We start from the raw sequence: 17239 nt of genomic DNA, 5'->3' as shown, positions 1-17239 counted from the left end.
TTCGTTTTGGACTCCCAGTAAGTGGGAACATATTTACTGCATCAGAACCCAGGACTTAGGAGTAGGCCATTCGGCCCATTGAGCCTTCTCCATAATTTAATAAGATCATGACTGATCTGGTAGTATTCTCAGCTCCACTTTCCTGTCTGCACGATCTCTCCTGCCAAAATCCTCTCTCAGGTCAGCCCTCAGCCTTCTCCTACTGAGGCAGCGGGAATTATAGATAGAGTCAATGGATGGGAGGCTGGTTTGCGTGATGGACTGGGCTACATTCGCGACCTTTGTAGTTTCCTGCGGTCTTGGGCAGAGCAGGCTCCATACCAAGCTGTGATACAAGCAGAAAGAATGCTTTCTATGGTGCCTCTGTAGAAGTTGGTGAGGGTCATAGCTGACATGCCAAATTTCCTTAGTCTTCTGAGAAAGTAGAATCGTTGGTGGGCTTTCTTAACTATAGTGTTGGCATGGGGGGACCAGGACAGGCTGTTGGTGATCTGTACACCTAAAAACTTGAAGCTCTCGACCCTTTCTACTTCGTTCCCGTTGATGTAGACAAGAGCATGTTCTTCACTACGCTTCCTGTGTGTAGAGTCACAGTGTCTTTGAGGCGTGTTCTTTGCTTCACCTGGAACGCTGGCCATTTGAGAGTTGAGAAAATAAGAGGTGTTGGGGGAGACTGCTTCAACCATCTGGAACAGGGAGAGACCAGTCCATCAAAGTTGATTTTGAAGATTTTTTGCCCGAGTGCTCATGGAGCTGACTTTGAGGATGACACTAGTATTTGTTTGAGGGTTCTCGGTGGAGGTCTTGCTGTTGGAATTTCTCCAGTGCTTTTATTTGTCTCTGATCCCCATGGGAAACAGGATAATCTTTCTGGGGACTTTAGTAGCAGGGTTAGCTGTGACTCCGATGTCTGGAGTGGAACCATCGGGATTAAGGCCCTGGGAAAAGCCAATGCAAATTGCATCCTCCTGCTGACTAGGAGTTCGCAGAACAGCCTCATTATAACAAATACTATCATCCATCAGAAGGAAAAAAAACACAAGGAAGCATCCTCGATCAAAGCGCTTTCTGGTGCTCGGATCAAAGATCTAAGTGATTGCCTGATCCATGCGGGGGACATTGGACAGATTGTAGACCTGTTTGATTGCTAACGAACATCCACTTTAACATTAAGACATCGCAAGGTCTAAAAGTCCAAGAGGAAAAAGATCAATGTCTCAGCTCGAAAGCAGTCTTTCCGAAGAGTTACATTCCCACTGCTGTTCATGACCAATCTGATAAATCCTCAGACGTCCAACTCAATTCCTGAACGTGGGATCAAATACTGCACTTGACTCCTGTGCCCAGACCATTGGCTTTGAGCATCAGTCATTAGGACTGGATTGATGAAAGCGATGTCGAAAAATGTGGCCTCCCAGCAGAAAAGCAAGCAGCTTACCTTCCCCGGCAAAACAACCCGAGGTCACAAGTCAAGAAGACGACATTTCCAATGTTCAACATTGATGCCCAAAGGCAAATCTGGAAGATAAAGGGCAAGTAATAGGAAAAGAAAGCTCTAGAGATCCAACAATGTGAGGAGTTTTTTCTTGAAGTAACCAGGGTCATTTGATGGCCAAAGCCAAATGGACAAAATCCCCTTGGTTGACAGGATGGGGTGTTTCATTTTAAGGGTGACAAAGCCGTCTGTCAACATTTTCCGTGGCAGCTGCCTGGCTCCCGGTTATCCACTAGGTAAATCACCTTCGATGGGAGAGCTTCAACTAAAACAACAAAGCCAGTGACCTCGATTGTATTCCAAATGAGGTCTTCAAAGCTGGCTGTCCTTTGATATCATGAAGACTTTATATAATCCTGTAGATTTAGGAGGAAAGACTCCCTTCCTCCGCCTTTAGGAATACAATGATTGTAACTATCTTTAAGAAGGAAGATAAATCATTTTGTGGAGAATATCAAGGTTTATCCATCTTGTCTCCAGCAGGGAAAATCCTGTCACACGTTCATCTGAATTGTCTACTTCCTGTGGCTGAGGAAATCCTCTCGGAGACACAGTGTGGCTTTAGAACTTCCAGAGGAACCTTTGACATGGTCTTTGCTGCCAGACGAATCCAAGAAAAATGTTGGGAACAACACCAGGAACTCTTCATTGTTTTCATCGACCTGACCAAATCATTTGAGTCGGTAAATCACGAAGATTTGGAGTCCAAGAAACCATCACAATCCTTCCAACTGCTTAATGGTGATATGACTACACTGCCCAGAGTCAGAGGTCTGAAACAGATGCCTTTAAGGTGAGATAGCCCCCACACTATTTACAATCCATCGGACAGTGACTATTCAGCTAAGGCGAGATAGCCCCCACACTATTTACAATCCATCGGACAGTGACTATTCAGCTAAGGCGAGATAGCCCCCACACTATTTACAATCCATCGGACAGTGACTATTCAGCTCATCTGGTGTCGCTATTAAACAGAACCCAGATGGAAAACTCTTTAACCTCAGTCACCTTTGTGGCAAAACTAAACTGACCACCAAAGACACACATGATCGACAGTTAGTGAATGACTGCGATGTCGTTGCCCACTCTGCACCAGATTTGAAAGTCACTCTTCGTTTCTTCAATTCCGCACGCAAGAAACTGCCCTTGAATGCAGCCTAAACAAAACTCATATCAACCCACACTTGGCTAGCCTAATATTCCGCCTCCCTTATGTGTTCATGGAGAGACTCTGGAATTTGCTTAGCACGTCCTCTCCCTTGGCTACCAGCTCTCTCAAAATACATAGATCTTAGAACATACAGTGCAGAAGGAGGCCATTCAGCCCATCGAGTCTGCACCGATCCACTTAAGCCCTCACTTCTACCCTATCCCTGTAACCCAATAACCCCTTCTCACCTTTTTGTGGACACTAAGGGCAATTTATCATGGCCAATCCACCTAACCTGCACATCTTTGGACTGTGGGAGGAAACCGGAGCACCCGGAGGAAACCCACGCAGACACGGGGAGAACGTGCAGACTCCGCACAGACAGTGACCCAGCGGGGAATCGAACCTGGGACCCTGGCACTGTGAAGCCACAGTGCTAACCATGATGCGACCGTGCTGCCCTTGACAAGGAGATCCAACACCAGATCACTTTTCTACAAACTTGACAACGCGACCTCTGCATGGTCAACAGAAATCTTCACGTACGGAGCAGTTGTCAATACCAGACTCCTGGAGACTACAGTGAGATCCAGACTTTATTAATTATATCAGGATTTTTCGCATCATCTGTAAATTTTTAAATTGTTCAAGTTTCCAAATCCAAATCACTAATATAAATCAGCCTTGTCCAAACATTTTGCAGAGGGAGCCAAATTTACTTTTTTTTTTCTCACTCAAGGCACCGATAAACAGATTTTGGAATTGAAAACAAAATTGAGCATGAAGAAAAGAAACAACTTGTGGAGCAAAAATAAAGCAATGTCAAAGCAATAGATTGAACATTTAAAAAGAGGAACAAATAAAAATGACCCTGAAGAGGGTGGGAGTGTGTATCTGGCTGACTCCCAGTCTCAAAGTGTTTATTCACTCACCCACAACCACCGTGAGAATGGGTGAGGGAATGTGTTGGTGGGTGGGGGTGAGGAAACACACACACACAGACACACACATACACCACACACACACACCACATCACACACACACACCATGCACATGCACCACACACACACACCCACACACACACCACGCACATACATCAAACACCCACACATCATACACACCACACCACACACAGACACACACACACCATACACACCACACCACACACAGACACACACACACCATGCACATACACCACACCACACACAGACCACATACATACACCACACCACACACATACACCACACACCCACACACCATACACACACCACACATACACACACACCACACCACACACAGACCACATACATACACCACACACCACACACCAAACACCCACACACCATACACACACCACATATACACACACACCACACACACACACAGACACACACACAATGCACATACACCACACACACCACACACCATGCACATACACCACACAACACACCACACAGACACACCGACATACACCACACACACACATACTGTCACTCTATTTCACATATGCATACTCACACTCTCCTTTTCACTTCCCCCCCTCTCTCTCTCTCACACACATATAACACCCCCCCCCCCCCATCCTCTTTTTCCCTACTAGCCCCACAGCACCTTCTCTCCTGGGCCCACAGATTCTCACCCTCCCTACACTCACAATAACATCCCGGGCCCCGCTCCCTCTCTCCCCCACCCCTGACCCCACGGTACCTTCTCCCCTCTCCCCCCCCAGCACACTTAACACCTCCGGTGTTTGCTGTTCGCTTTAATCTGAGCCTATCAGCTGTGAGCGTGAGAGAGGAATGGCCTGTGATTGGTGAAGCAGCCACTTGGCAGAGATTTTTACTCAAGGTGCCTGTCTTGCCAGCAATTTGAACACTGACTCTGGAGGCCACAAAGAATGGCGTTCAGGGGACACAATCCGATCAACGGGCTGACAACTGGAAAAGCCTGATATAAATTGCAAACACCAGTCGTTCCAGAGCTGATCCCTGTGGAAAACAACTTTCCATCTTTTGTCATCTGACTATCACCTCTTAATCTCCAGCCTCTGTTTTCAATCTTGTAGCCACTTTTCTATCTATTCTGCTACCTGTCCCCTGACTGTTCATGCTCCAACCTTAGTCATGGTTGCTGACAATCTGTTGAAAGACCTGGGGCGCGATTTTCTGCTGCCCACGACGGGTCGGAGAATAGTGGGAGGGCCTTCCCGACATTTTTCCCAACATCCCGCTATTCTCTCCCCCCACCCCCCCCCCCCCCCACGGCCGCCCCACGACACAAATCGCTGCTCGCCATTTTTTACGGCGAACAGCGATTCTCCCCTGGCCGATGGGCCGAGTTCCCAGGCCTATACGGCCGTTTTCACGAACGCAAACACACCTGCTCTCACCGTTCGTGAAAACGGCTGCAAAGTGCGGTCCCGGACAACCATGGCACCGATTGGCACGGCCGCACCACGGGATCAGTCCGCGGGGCGGCTGAGGGGCATGACGGCCCGCGCATGCGCGGGTTTGACGCATATGCGTGATGACGTCATCCGCGCATGCGCGGGTTGGAGCCGTCCAACCCGCGCATGCGCGGCTGACGTCATTGTGCGCGCCAGCCGCCGTGACGCTTGGCGCGCGGGCTTAGCGACGGTCGCTAAGCCCGCGACGCCGTTCTTCGCGGGGTCGCGCTGCTAGCCCCGACTGGGGGGGAGAATCGGGTCCCGGGAGGGGGCGCGGAGGCTGCCGTAAAACACGGCCAGTTTCACGGCAGCCTTTACGACTCTCCGCATTTGCGGAGAATCGCGCTCCTGTCATTTTAGATTGACTATATCCAAGTCCGCGGTGACTGGTCTGTTATAATTTTGGTGTCCAGAGGTCTCTCCACATGAGATTATAAGAAATGCCTGGAGTCCATAGGATACCTCGAGCAAAAGGAGACTATCCGGCTCATTGAGTCTGCACCAACCATCTGACAGGACATCCTCCTGAGGACAAATCCTCCCCCTATTCCCGTAATCCCCCACCCCCGCCGACCTGGACATCTTTGGACGGTAATGGGCAATTTAGCGTGGCCAATCCACCTATCCTGCACATCTTTGGGCTGTGAGAGGGAACCGGAGCACCCGGAGGAAACCCACGCATTCACAGGGAGAACGTGTAAACTCCGCACTGACAGTCCACCAAGGTTTGAATCGAGCCTGGGTCCCTGGCGCTGTGAGGCAGCAACTGTACCACCCCTCCGCAGGAGTAGGCCATTTGGCCCCTCAAGCAAGCTGCATCACTCAATATGATCATAGCTGATCTTCCAGCTCAACTTCACTTTCCCACCATATCCCGAAAACCTTTGATTCCCTTGTAGCCAGAACATCCATTGATCTCAGTCTTGAACATACTCAATGACTGAGCATCCACATGGGAAAGGTATTTCAAATTCACAACTATCTGAGTGAAGATACTTTTCCTCATCTCAATCCTAAAATGGTTGAATAAAGATTCTATTATATTCCTGCAAGATATTATGATATGTTTGTGTCAAACTTGTCTTCAATATGGTCCTCGAAAATCCCTTTGGTGTTTTCACGAGGTTAAAGGCGGTATGCAAATGGGAATTGCTGTTGGATGAAAATTGGAAAGAAGAACACGTGTGGTAAACACATGTCGCTGATGAGACTCACCCCTCGCAGAGTAACGTTGAGAGATGGAATGGATACCAGGCAGGGTACGGTAACTGTCGCACTGCTTACGATCAATAATGGTGAAGCTTGGGTACTGTTGGGTGGAGAGTTGAAAAATGGGTTCTGAAAATCTGGAAATGGAGAAGAAGCAATCACATTTTACACACTGAAGTAACATATCGAGGACGTGATTCAACTCCGGCTCCTCCTCCTCACCCACCCCCTGCGGCAAACTCCACCTTCCGTATCTGACTTGCTGCATCTCAGCTGGTGGGTTCACCGGAGAACTTCCCAATCTGCCCTGGGATCGGGCAATCATGGCGCATGCTGACAGTGCCAAGCCATCACTGCCTGCCGAACATAAGAACACAAGAACTAGGAGCAGGAGTAGGCCATCTGGCCCCTCGAGCCTGCTCCGCCATTCAATGAGATCATGGCTGATCTTTTGTGGACTCAGCTCTACTTTCCGGCCCGAACACCATAACCCTTAATCCCTTTATTCTTCAAAAAACGATATCTTTATCTTAAAGACATTTAATGAAGGAGCCTCTACTGTTTCACTGGGCAAGGAATTCCATAGATTCACAACCCTTTGGGTGAAGAAGTTCCTCCTAAGCTCAGTCCTAAATCTACTTCCCCTTATTTTGAGGCTATGCCCCCTAGTTCTGCTGTCACCCGCCAGTGGAACCTGAGAAACCTCCAATTTGTCCTCTCCATCCGTTGCCGGCTAAGCTTGCCGGTCACACCTCCAATAACAATGCAATCAGAGACCCACCTGATGCATTACCCAACTATCACCTCTGGAACTCGTTGTCATGGCAACCTCTGCCTGTTGTCCACCCCTCACTTCTTTCATTCCAACATTGGCGGCTGTTCCTTCAGCTGTGTAGGCCCCAGGCCCCCCTTTCCTAATACTCCCCACCTACCTTTCCTCCTTTTCACATGCTCCTCAAAACCGTTGATCAACTTATCCTTATTTCTCCACCTTTTGCTCTGTGTCCATTTTTAATCTGGTGACAGGCTCAAGAAGCACCTCAGACTATTTTACTATGCTAATGGCGCTACACAAATGCAGGCTGCTGTTGTATTCCAACTGACTTTGGACGTCAAAGACTTGGACAATGCGTCTTAACTGGGACAATGTTCCTGTTCAAACATTCCTAAACTCACCTTGTTTGTTCTTCCTGTGCTCCACGTGCACTCTCTCACACTACGCACTGCTTTGGTCGTCTTTGCTGTCACACTGGGACTATCAATCAGGAAAATAAAACTGAGGGAGGTGAGGAGTGCCTCAGTTTGGAGGGAAGGCGGAGAGTGAGGAGGAGTTCGCAGAACGGAGGGGAGACAGAATGAGGAGGGGTTCCGCAGTTTGCGGGGGGCGGGGGGGCGGGGGGACTGAGATAACAGGAGTTCCTCAGAATGTACGGATAGCTGAGGGGGGGGGGGGGGGAGTTCAGAGGTCCTGGGCAAGGTTGAGTTAGCGTGGGAGATGATGCGAAGAATGTTGAAGGAAGAGGATTGTTCGTGCTTCTTTGAAAGAATATCCAAATCGTCCCAGTCTTCCGTTCTTTCCCCATAGCCCTGTAATTCTTTTTCCTTCAAATATCCAATTCTCCTTGGAAGTTAGAATTGAATCTGCTTCAATGCCCTTTCAAGCAATGCTTTCCAAATCGCAATGAGTCACTGAGAAAATCCTTTTTCCTCATGTTGCCTCTCATTTTTTTTGCCAATTACCTTGAATCTGTGTCCTCTTTGTTACCGACCCTTTCAGCTCTGGAAACAGTTCCTCCTTATTTACTCTCTCAAAACCCTTCATGATTTCGAATATGTCCATCAAATCTCCTTGTAACCAGTTGGGTTTTAAGGAAAACAATTTTTGCCTCTCCTGCCCCTCCAGGTAACTTATCGCTGGTACAGTAACTCCTCTGAATCCTCTCTCATATCCTTCACACCCTTCCTATAGTGTGATGCCCAGATTAATCCAGCTGAGGCTTAACTAGAGTTGGGCTTGGCTTTACGCTCCCCAGCTGGCTGGTTTGATAGTGGAGGGGTGTGGTGAATTCAGAGGGCGGCCTTCCCTGTCACCTACCTGCCTGGCCCCTAGCCATAAGACTTCGCACAGGGCTAAATCGCTGGCTTTTAAAGCAGACCAAGGCAGGCCAGCAGCACGGTTCAATTCCCGTACCAGCCTCCCCGAACAGGCGCCAGAATGTGGTGACTAGGGGCTTTTCACAGTAACTTCATTTGAAGCCTACTTGTGACAATAAGCGATTTTCATTTCATAAGACTTAAAAAAGAACTTTTAACAGAAGCACATCAGGTTAAAGTCACTACTGATAGCAGTTATTAGTTTTAAATCACCAAAGGATCAATTTACAGTCTTTAGATTACAGAGAGAGAGACTAATACCCCTTCTGGCTGTGACTGCACCAACCAGCTCTGAAAACGGAACTAAAACAAACCCTGCAGCAAAACAGCCTAAAACAAAAGTAAAAAGCTGACAGACAGCGCAGCTCCACCCACTCTCTGACATCACTGCAGTAGTAAACACTCATTTCTCAAAGGTACTCTTACTACAGATATTTATATACATACCCATTTATAAACACCCATTTCTGAAAGGGACTCTCACATGACATTAGCCAATCGGATTGTGTGGCAGTTCTGTTGGCCCAACAGCGCCACCTGTAGCCACTGCTGGGGGCTGCAATCAGCCCCCAGCGCTGAGGAGCTCGGAGTGACAAGAAAGTCTGGAGCTGCCTGAGGGGGGGTCAAGAGGGATATTGAGGGACACCAGCCTGAGCAGCTTAAAGCTGCTGGGCTTCGCACATGGGGTGGAGGACAGGTATGTGAGGTGTGCAGGAGGGCCCGCAAATCACGTCCACATGTTTTGGGCATGGCCGAAGCCTAGGGAATTCTGGCAGGGATTTGCGGATGTCATGTCCACGGTACTAAAAATGAGGACTAAAATCACTTATTGTCACAAGTAGGCTTCAAATGAAGTTACTGTGAAAAGCCCCTAGTCACCACATTCCGGCGCCTGTTCGGGGAGGCTGGTACGGGAATTGAACCCGCGCTGCTGGCCTGAGTCCAGAGATGGCAATTTTTGGAGTGTCGGAAGATCCGGGAGTTCAGGGGTCAAGAGAGGCTGATGTTTTGACCTTTGCCTCCTTGGTAGCCCGGAATGGATCTTGCTAGCGTGGATGGACTCGAAGCCCCCAAAATCAGGGGTATGGGTTAGCGACATGGCTGGGTTTCTCAGGCTTGAGAAAATTAAGTTCACCCTGGGAGGATCAACGTTAGGGTTCGTTCGGAGGTGGCAGCCGTTTATCGACTTCTTCAGGAAAACTAACCTGTTAGCAGATTCAACAAGGTGGGGGGTTAGTGGGTAAGGGGGGGGGGGGGAGACTTAGGATAAATTTTGTCTAGTTTAGGCGGCAACAGTGGGAGATGGAGGGATGGGTTACGCACTGAACTATGTTTACATTTGTATCTTTTATTGTTGTAAAACCATAAATGCCTGAATAAAATGTTTAAAATAAAAGAAACCACCTGGTTCACTAACATCCTTCAGGGAAGGAAATCGGCCATCCTTACCTGGTCTGGCCTACACGTGACACCTAGACCCATTGGTGACCATTGACTGCTCTCTAAAATGATCTATCAAAGCACTAAGGTTCTCTCAAACACTGTGATTGGTAGCTGCCACCACCTTCTCAGGATAACTCGGGATGGGCAATAAATGCCGACTTTTCCGGCAATGCCCACATCCCCAGAGAGAATCAGAAGAGTACCACAAAGCCCTTTCAGCGGGCGGGAGTTTGAGTGTTGTTGGACATGAGGGCAGTCAGCTGTTGGTGTCAAACTGAACCAAACAAAATTTTTAAAAATCTGTTTTCTCAATGGCTTTCGGAAACATACAATAAAACCATTCTTGGAGTCGAGATTCAATTTCCCTCCTCCAGCAGAAAATATCACTCTGTTTCCTTCTTCCTCTCTCTGTACAGGATCCACGTTGCCCCTTGGCTGTGCAGCTCTGTAAACAAAATGGGGAAGGACGACATCCCGTCCAATCTCCCCGGGGGATCCCGACAAGGACATGGCTTTGCTCTTTGTACAAACACACGGCCGTAACTTCCTGTTACTGAGTGCAGTCGTGCCCGTGACTTTTGTTTTGATTATTCAGACTTCACACCGAGATTCAAAGGTTAAAGAAAAGACCTTCAGCCTCACTGCGCTTCATCTGTCGTCAGGCTATGCGGTCCCTCTCTGTGACACTGGATCTGCCCACTTTCCTTGGCTGTGCTTCAATCCGAGGTTGAGGTTTCAGCCTCCTCTTTCAGGAAATGCACGCAGTTACCATCACCGGACGAGCTTATTAATGAGCGTGGGCGAAGTGGAGAACAATTCCTGATTTTGGTTTTTCTTTGAAATTCTCATACCTGCGTTCAAATCCCTCCTTGGTTTCTTTCCCTCTCCCTAACCCTGTAACCTCCTCCAGCTCTACAAACCTTCAAGGGACCCACACTCCTCCCTTTTGTGCATTCCTGATACCCATCACTTCACCACTGGTGGCCGGGACTTCAGCTGCCTCAGCTCTGGAATGCCCTCCCTAAATCGCTTCACCCCTCTCACCTCCGTTCAATTGCTTCAACCTCTTTGACCCAACTTTTAGCTGTCTGCACAGCCTACAGTGACTGAGTGTCAAATCTTGTCCAGTTATATCCCTGTGATGTGCCTTGATCCATTTTAACTGGGCGATTGTAATTATTGGGGCTCAACTTTTGAACGTATTTCCTTTTTACATCACTCCCCCCTCCCCCCAAACATTATTCTTTACCCAGAAATCCAGGTAATAGTTCTGGCCTTCAGTCGCACAGATACCATCGCCCTCTGGTGACTGAACATGGGCAGCTATTTGACTGTTGAAGCATCGCAGCTGAGCCTGACCCAATGCTTTGCTCATACACACTTTCCGACAGGTATTATTGGATAATGATGGGGGCATTAAATGATTAAACAGGGTAACTGGCCATTCAGCCCATCATGTTCGTTGCCTTGACAGAATTATTTGATTAGTTCCACTATTCTGCTCTTTCCCTATAGCCTTTCAACTCTTTTGCTGTTCAAATACGTACCTAACTCCCTTTGGTACTTCCAGGCAGTGCGGTCCAGGTCACAACAACATGCTGCATAAATAACACTTCTCCGCCTCTCATGTCTGGTCCTTTTGCCAATTACCTTAAATTGGTTGCCTCTGGTTACTGACCCTCCTGCGATCGGAAAGCGGTTTCTTCTTGACTCTATCAAAGCCCTCCCTGATTTTGAACACCTTTCGCCAAGCTGAAAGGGAACCTTGCTTTGTTCCCTCAAGTTAGCACCTTCCGGCAATGCTTGCACCGGACTAGGCCTCAGACATGCTGGCTATTGTTTTCCTCCCTGCATCATCCTGTGAGGTTGGGGCGGGAGGCTGCGGGGGTGGGGGTGGGGGGGGGGGGGGGGGGGGGGTGGGGTGGGGCACGGTGGGGGTCTCAGGGGTGGTTGCTCAGCAAGTATGCACCTCCGAAAACCATGCCTTGGCTATGCAGCAAACAAAGAACTCTAACCTTTCAAGTGGGAGGCCGGAAGGTGAGGATCGTGTGTACCCTGGCATGAACGATGGCCTACACTCCACAGCCAGTGCACACAAAATGGCCCTGATTAACCGTGAGCTTCGGTGTCAACGTTGCCCCTGTACAGGAAACCGGATTAGCTGAGTCAGGGCCTATTCAAGAGGCTAATTACACCTGTGATGGGGGTTGGAAAAGCACCGAAGATCACCATGTGCTTCACACTGAGCCTGACACAGTCAACTGAGTCCCTGTAGCAACCTTGGAGTGCCCCTGTCAATCTGATGGTGACACAGTGAAAATCGTAAAGACCGGGGTCAGGAGGTTAAGAGTGCACAAAGTGAGAACAAGAGCAGAGCCAGGGAGGTAGAAGAGTGAAAGACAGGGCGGGACTGAGAGTGGAGCCAGGAGATAAGAGGGGCCAAGAAAGAGCGAGACAGAGAGCGCAACTCGGGAGATAGAAGAGCGCGAGAAAGAGTGAGACTGAGAGTGGAGCCGAGTAACGCATTACAGTGTTAATGTAAGCCTACTTGTGACAATAAAGATTCTTAATTATTTAGGGAGATAAATGACCGCGAAAAAGAGCGAGACTGAGAGTGAAGCCAGGGAGATAAAAGAACGCATAAAAGAGCGAGACTGAGAGTGAAGCCAGGGAGATAAAAGAGCGGGAGAAGGAGCGAGACTGAGAACGGAGTGCTAGCTTGGAGATTGTAGCTCCTGCGGTAACATCAAGATTCAAAAGTGATGCGGGGCAAGAGGACGAGTCCGAGTGGGTGAGTACGGGCAGGTAGGTATTTACTGCTTTTATTGCTTTTGGTTATATCGTCTATATTTTGTGGTCTATAGATTGTAAGGGCTGTATTCTGTAATAATGAGGATCAAGGGAGAAGGGCCCAAGATTAACTGATATTATTTGCCTTCCATGAGGTTTAATTGAAACGGGTTAGTCGTTGCAGGAGAGCTCAAAGTCCTGGTTTGCTAATCGTGCTCCACCTGGGAAGCCGGGATCATTTCCCGTGTCCGGGACCAGCATGTGCAGGAAGTGTCTCCAGTCGGACTTTCTGAAAGCCCAGGTTTCGGAGCTGGAACAGCGGTTGGAGACACTGCGTCGTGGTCGCAATGTCATGGGAATGTCACTTTAAGAAATGTTTGTTTTCTCAAGTGGCTGCAGTGATGTCAGTGTGTGAGTGGAGCTGGGCTCAGCTCTGCTTTTTACTTTTGCTTTAAGCTGGAAGCTGTTTTTGGCTTCATTTTCAGTTGGGGAGCTGCATTCAAACCAAGGAGGTGTATTTTGCACCTCTCTCTCTCTCTCTCTCTCTCTCTCTCTCTGCCGACTAAAGAATGTCTCCAGATCACTTGATGATTTCAAAGTAATACCTGTTTCTGTTAGGAATGCAAACCTACTGTCTTTGTTAAAAATGTTTTTTGATGACAAAGAACAAAGAAAAGTACAGTACAGGAACAGGCCCTTCGGCCCTCCAAGCTTGTGCTGACCATGCTGCTTGTCCATATGACTTATGGATATTGTCAGAAAAGTTACTAAGGGTTACCTATAGACTATTGTATCTTAGGTGGGAGTATCAGTGTTGGTAGTTGATAAGATGTTTACTCTGTGTTTATAAAATGTGAATTGGATTCATAGAATAAACATTGTTTTTGTTTAAACATACTTTAGATCTCTGTTGCATCATGCCTGTAGAGTGGGCTCTTGTGCACCCCATAACCAAAATCTTTTCAAAGTTGGGGGGGTCAGGTGACCTCCATGATATACTCTGGTGTTCTCTAAACCCTGGCCCATAATAAATTGGGGGCTTGTCCGGGATAAAGTCTATCTTTCGTGATTGGGTTGGTTTAGTGAACTTAAAGACAGTGAGGGATGAGCATATTTGTGTTTGCTTTTCAGGCGTGGTATTCCAGTTTAAGTATGGAGTGTTTTGTGGACGATGGATCTTTCAGAGGCTCGGACGTTTTTGGGGATGGAGATGGTCACACGCAGTACCTTATGAACAGAGACTAAAAAAAGGCTTTTAGATTTGGCAAAAACATTGCCGTTAACGTTACCGGACAGCATACGAAAAAGGCACTTATGGCGCTAGCTGAGTATTTAAAATTGCCTGAGATACAGTCTGACCCATTAGAAATGGCTAAAAATCAGTTACTGATGAAATAACGTGAACATGAAAAAGAATTAAAGCAGCTTGAATATGCAATGAGGGAAAAAGAAAGAATAGCCCTAGCAGAACAACAAAAAAGAGAAAGGAAGGTACAGATCAGGGAAAAAGAGAGTGGAAAGGGAAAAAGAGAGAGAGTTTGATCTTCAGAAACTGGCCATGAAACATGACAGTCAGTTAAAATTGGTGGATGTAAAGGGAAACATAATGTTTGAGGATAGTGATGCGAAAGAGCGTCATAGTCGAAGGTTTGGTGGGGATCTATTTAAATATGTCCAAGCATTGTCAAGGTTTGATGAGAAGGAGGTAGAAGCCTTTTTCATTTCATTTGAGAAGGTAGCTAAACAAATGAAATGGCCACAGGACATGTGGGTATTACTGATTCAAACAAAGCTGGTAGGTAGGGCTAGTGAAGTGTTTATAAAATGTTAACTGGATCCATAGAATAAACATTGCTTTTGTTTAAACATACTTAAGATCTCTGGTGCATCACACCTGTAAAGCTTGTGCTCCCCGTAACAAAAATCTATTCAAAAGGTCAGGTTAACTCCATGATATACTATGGTGTTCTCTAAACCCTGGCCAATAATAGCACGGTGGGGCTTATCATGGATAGCACTTATAGAGAGGTGTTCACACTGCAGGCTGAGAATCCACAGACAGGAAGGGAATGTGTGACCACCAGCCAGAGTAAGAGGACTAGACAGGTAGTGAAGGCCTGTGGCCATTCCCCTGCAAAACAGATATACCATTTGGATACTGCTGTGGGTAATGACCTCTCAGGGAAAAGTGGCAATGATCAAATTCATTGCACTACGGTTAGCTCTGTTGCACAGGGGAGGAATAAAACGTGCGGGAATGCAATAGTTATCGGGAATTCAATTGGAAGGGGAATACATTGGTGTTTCTGTGGCCGCAAATGAGACTCCAGGATGGTAAGTTGTGTCTGGTGCTAGGGTCAAGGATGTCTCAGAGGGGCTGCAGGACATTCTGGAGGGGGAGGATGAACATTCAGTGGTTGCGGTACAAATTGCGACCAACGATATCAGTAAAACAGGGATGAGATCCTAAAAGTGGAATAGAGGGATTTAGGGAGTAAATTGAAAAGTAGGGCCTCAAAGGTTGTGTTCACAGGATTGCTGCCAGTGTCACCTGCTAGATAGAGGAGAAAGAGCACGATATATCAGATGAATACGTGGGTGAACAGATGGTGCGAGGGGGAGGATTTCAGATTCCTGGGGCATTGGGACCAGTTCTAGTGGAGGTGGGACCAGTACAAACTGGACTGGTTACACTTGGGCAGCCCCAGGACTGAAGTCCTAGGGGAAGTATTTATTCGAGTGGTTGGGGATGGTTTGCACTTACATGGCAGGAGGAGGGGAACCTATGCAGGGAGTGAGACGAGGGGGAAACATGGACAAGTACAGGAGATTGCAAGAAGAATAAAAAAAGTGATGGACAGAGAAATCATAGGTATAGACATAGAAATGGTAACAAGACAAGCCTTAAGACTTTGTGTCTTAATGAACGGAACATTCAAATAAAGTGGATGAATTAATCGCGCAAATAAACATAAATAATATGACGGATTACGGAGACATGACTGCAAGTGACCAGGGACGGGAATTGAACATCCAGGGGTATTCAGTATTTAGGAAGGACAAACGTAAAGGAAAAGGTGGCGGAGTTGCATTGTTGGTTAAAGAGGATTCCCTGGCGGCGTGGAGCTGCCCACAATGGGAAACCCCATTGGCTGGCTGGCAAGACGGGGAATCCCACGGCAGGCCGGGGCGCACCGCACCTGACAACTGGTGCAGCGGGACGGAGAATTCCGCCCATTAGCTCAGACGATGTGGAATCTGGATGGGTAGAGCTGAGGAACACCAAGGGGCAAAAAAACGTTAGCGGGCGTTGTATATAGACCCCCAAACTGTAGCGGTGATGTTGGGAATGGCATTAAACAGGAAATGAGAGACACACGTGATAAAGGAATATCTGTATTTATGGGTGGCTTTAATCTGCATTTAGATTGGACAAATCAAATTAGTCACAATACCGTCGAGGAGGAATTCGTAGAGTGTAAATGAGATAGTTTGTTGGACCAATATGTTGAGGAACCAACTGGAGAAAAGACCATCCTAGACTGGGTATTGTGTAATGAGACAGGAATAGTTGGCGATCTGGCTGTGAGAGAACCCTTGGGGATGAGCGACCATAATATGATAGAATTCTTCATCAAGATGGAGAGTGATGTCGTTGATTCTGAGTCTGGGATCCTGAATCTGAATAAAGGAAACTACGATGGCACGAGGCCCGAGTTGGCCAAGATGGCTTGGGGGACTTTACTTAAATGGATGACAGTGGCAAACATTCAAAGAGCGCATGGGTGAACCGCAAAAATTGTTCATTCCTGTCTGGCGCAAAAGTAAAATGGGAATGGTGGCCAAACCATGGCACACAAGGGAAATTAGAGATAGCATTAGATCCAAGCAAGAAGTAGACAAATTGGTCAAAATAAACACTTGACATGAAGATTGGCAACTGTTTAGCATTGAGCAAAGGAGGTCAAAGGGTTGAGTAAGAAGGGGAAAATAGAGTACGAGAATAAGCTTGTGGGGAACATAAAGACTAACTGTATAGATATGTGAAGAGAAAAAGACTGGTGAAGACAAATGTAGGTCCCTTACAGTCAGAAACAGGGGCATTTATAATGGCGGACAAAGAAATGGCTGACCAACTAAATACAAACTTTGGTTCTGTCTACACCCCACGTATCCACCCTATACCCGTAACCCAACAACCCCCCCTCAAACTTACTTTTTAGGACACTACGGGCAATTTAGCATGGCCAATCCACCTAACCCGCACATCTTTGGACTGTGGGAGGAAACCGGAGCACCCAGAGGAAACCCATGCACACACGGGGAGGACGTGCAGACTCCGCACAGACAGTGACCCAGCCGGGAATCAAACCTGGGGCCCTGGAGCTGTGAAGCATTTATGCTAACCACCATGCTACCGTGCTACCGTGAAAAGTAATGAAAAAAACTTTTTACTAAATTGAATTAAATTACTCTAAAATAACCAATTCATATCAAATATACACAGTTTCTAGTGATTACTGTGTTAAATCATTCATTAAACTTGTCA

The 17239-nt window shown here is 47.4% G+C and overlaps 1 protein-coding gene across 1 annotated transcript in view; it reads right to left on the bottom strand.

Moving 5' to 3' along the window:
* The window catches only part of flt4 (fms related receptor tyrosine kinase 4), a 324249-nt gene that overhangs the window by 107904 nt on the left and 199106 nt on the right, over nt 1-17239 (bottom strand). The window contains exon 4 of the mRNA XM_038796200.1: nt 6310-6440. Within this exon, the coding sequence (XP_038652128.1) occupies nt 6310-6440 (131 nt within the window). The remainder of the gene's footprint in view (nt 1-6309; nt 6441-17239) is intronic.

Source organism: Scyliorhinus canicula, chromosome 4 (assembly GCF_902713615.1).
Source record: "Scyliorhinus canicula chromosome 4, sScyCan1.1, whole genome shotgun sequence".
Taxonomy (NCBI): Eukaryota; Metazoa; Chordata; class Chondrichthyes; order Carcharhiniformes; family Scyliorhinidae; genus Scyliorhinus; species Scyliorhinus canicula.
Note: the sequence above shows the minus strand (reverse complement) of the source record. Positions and strands in the feature narration are given on the sequence as shown.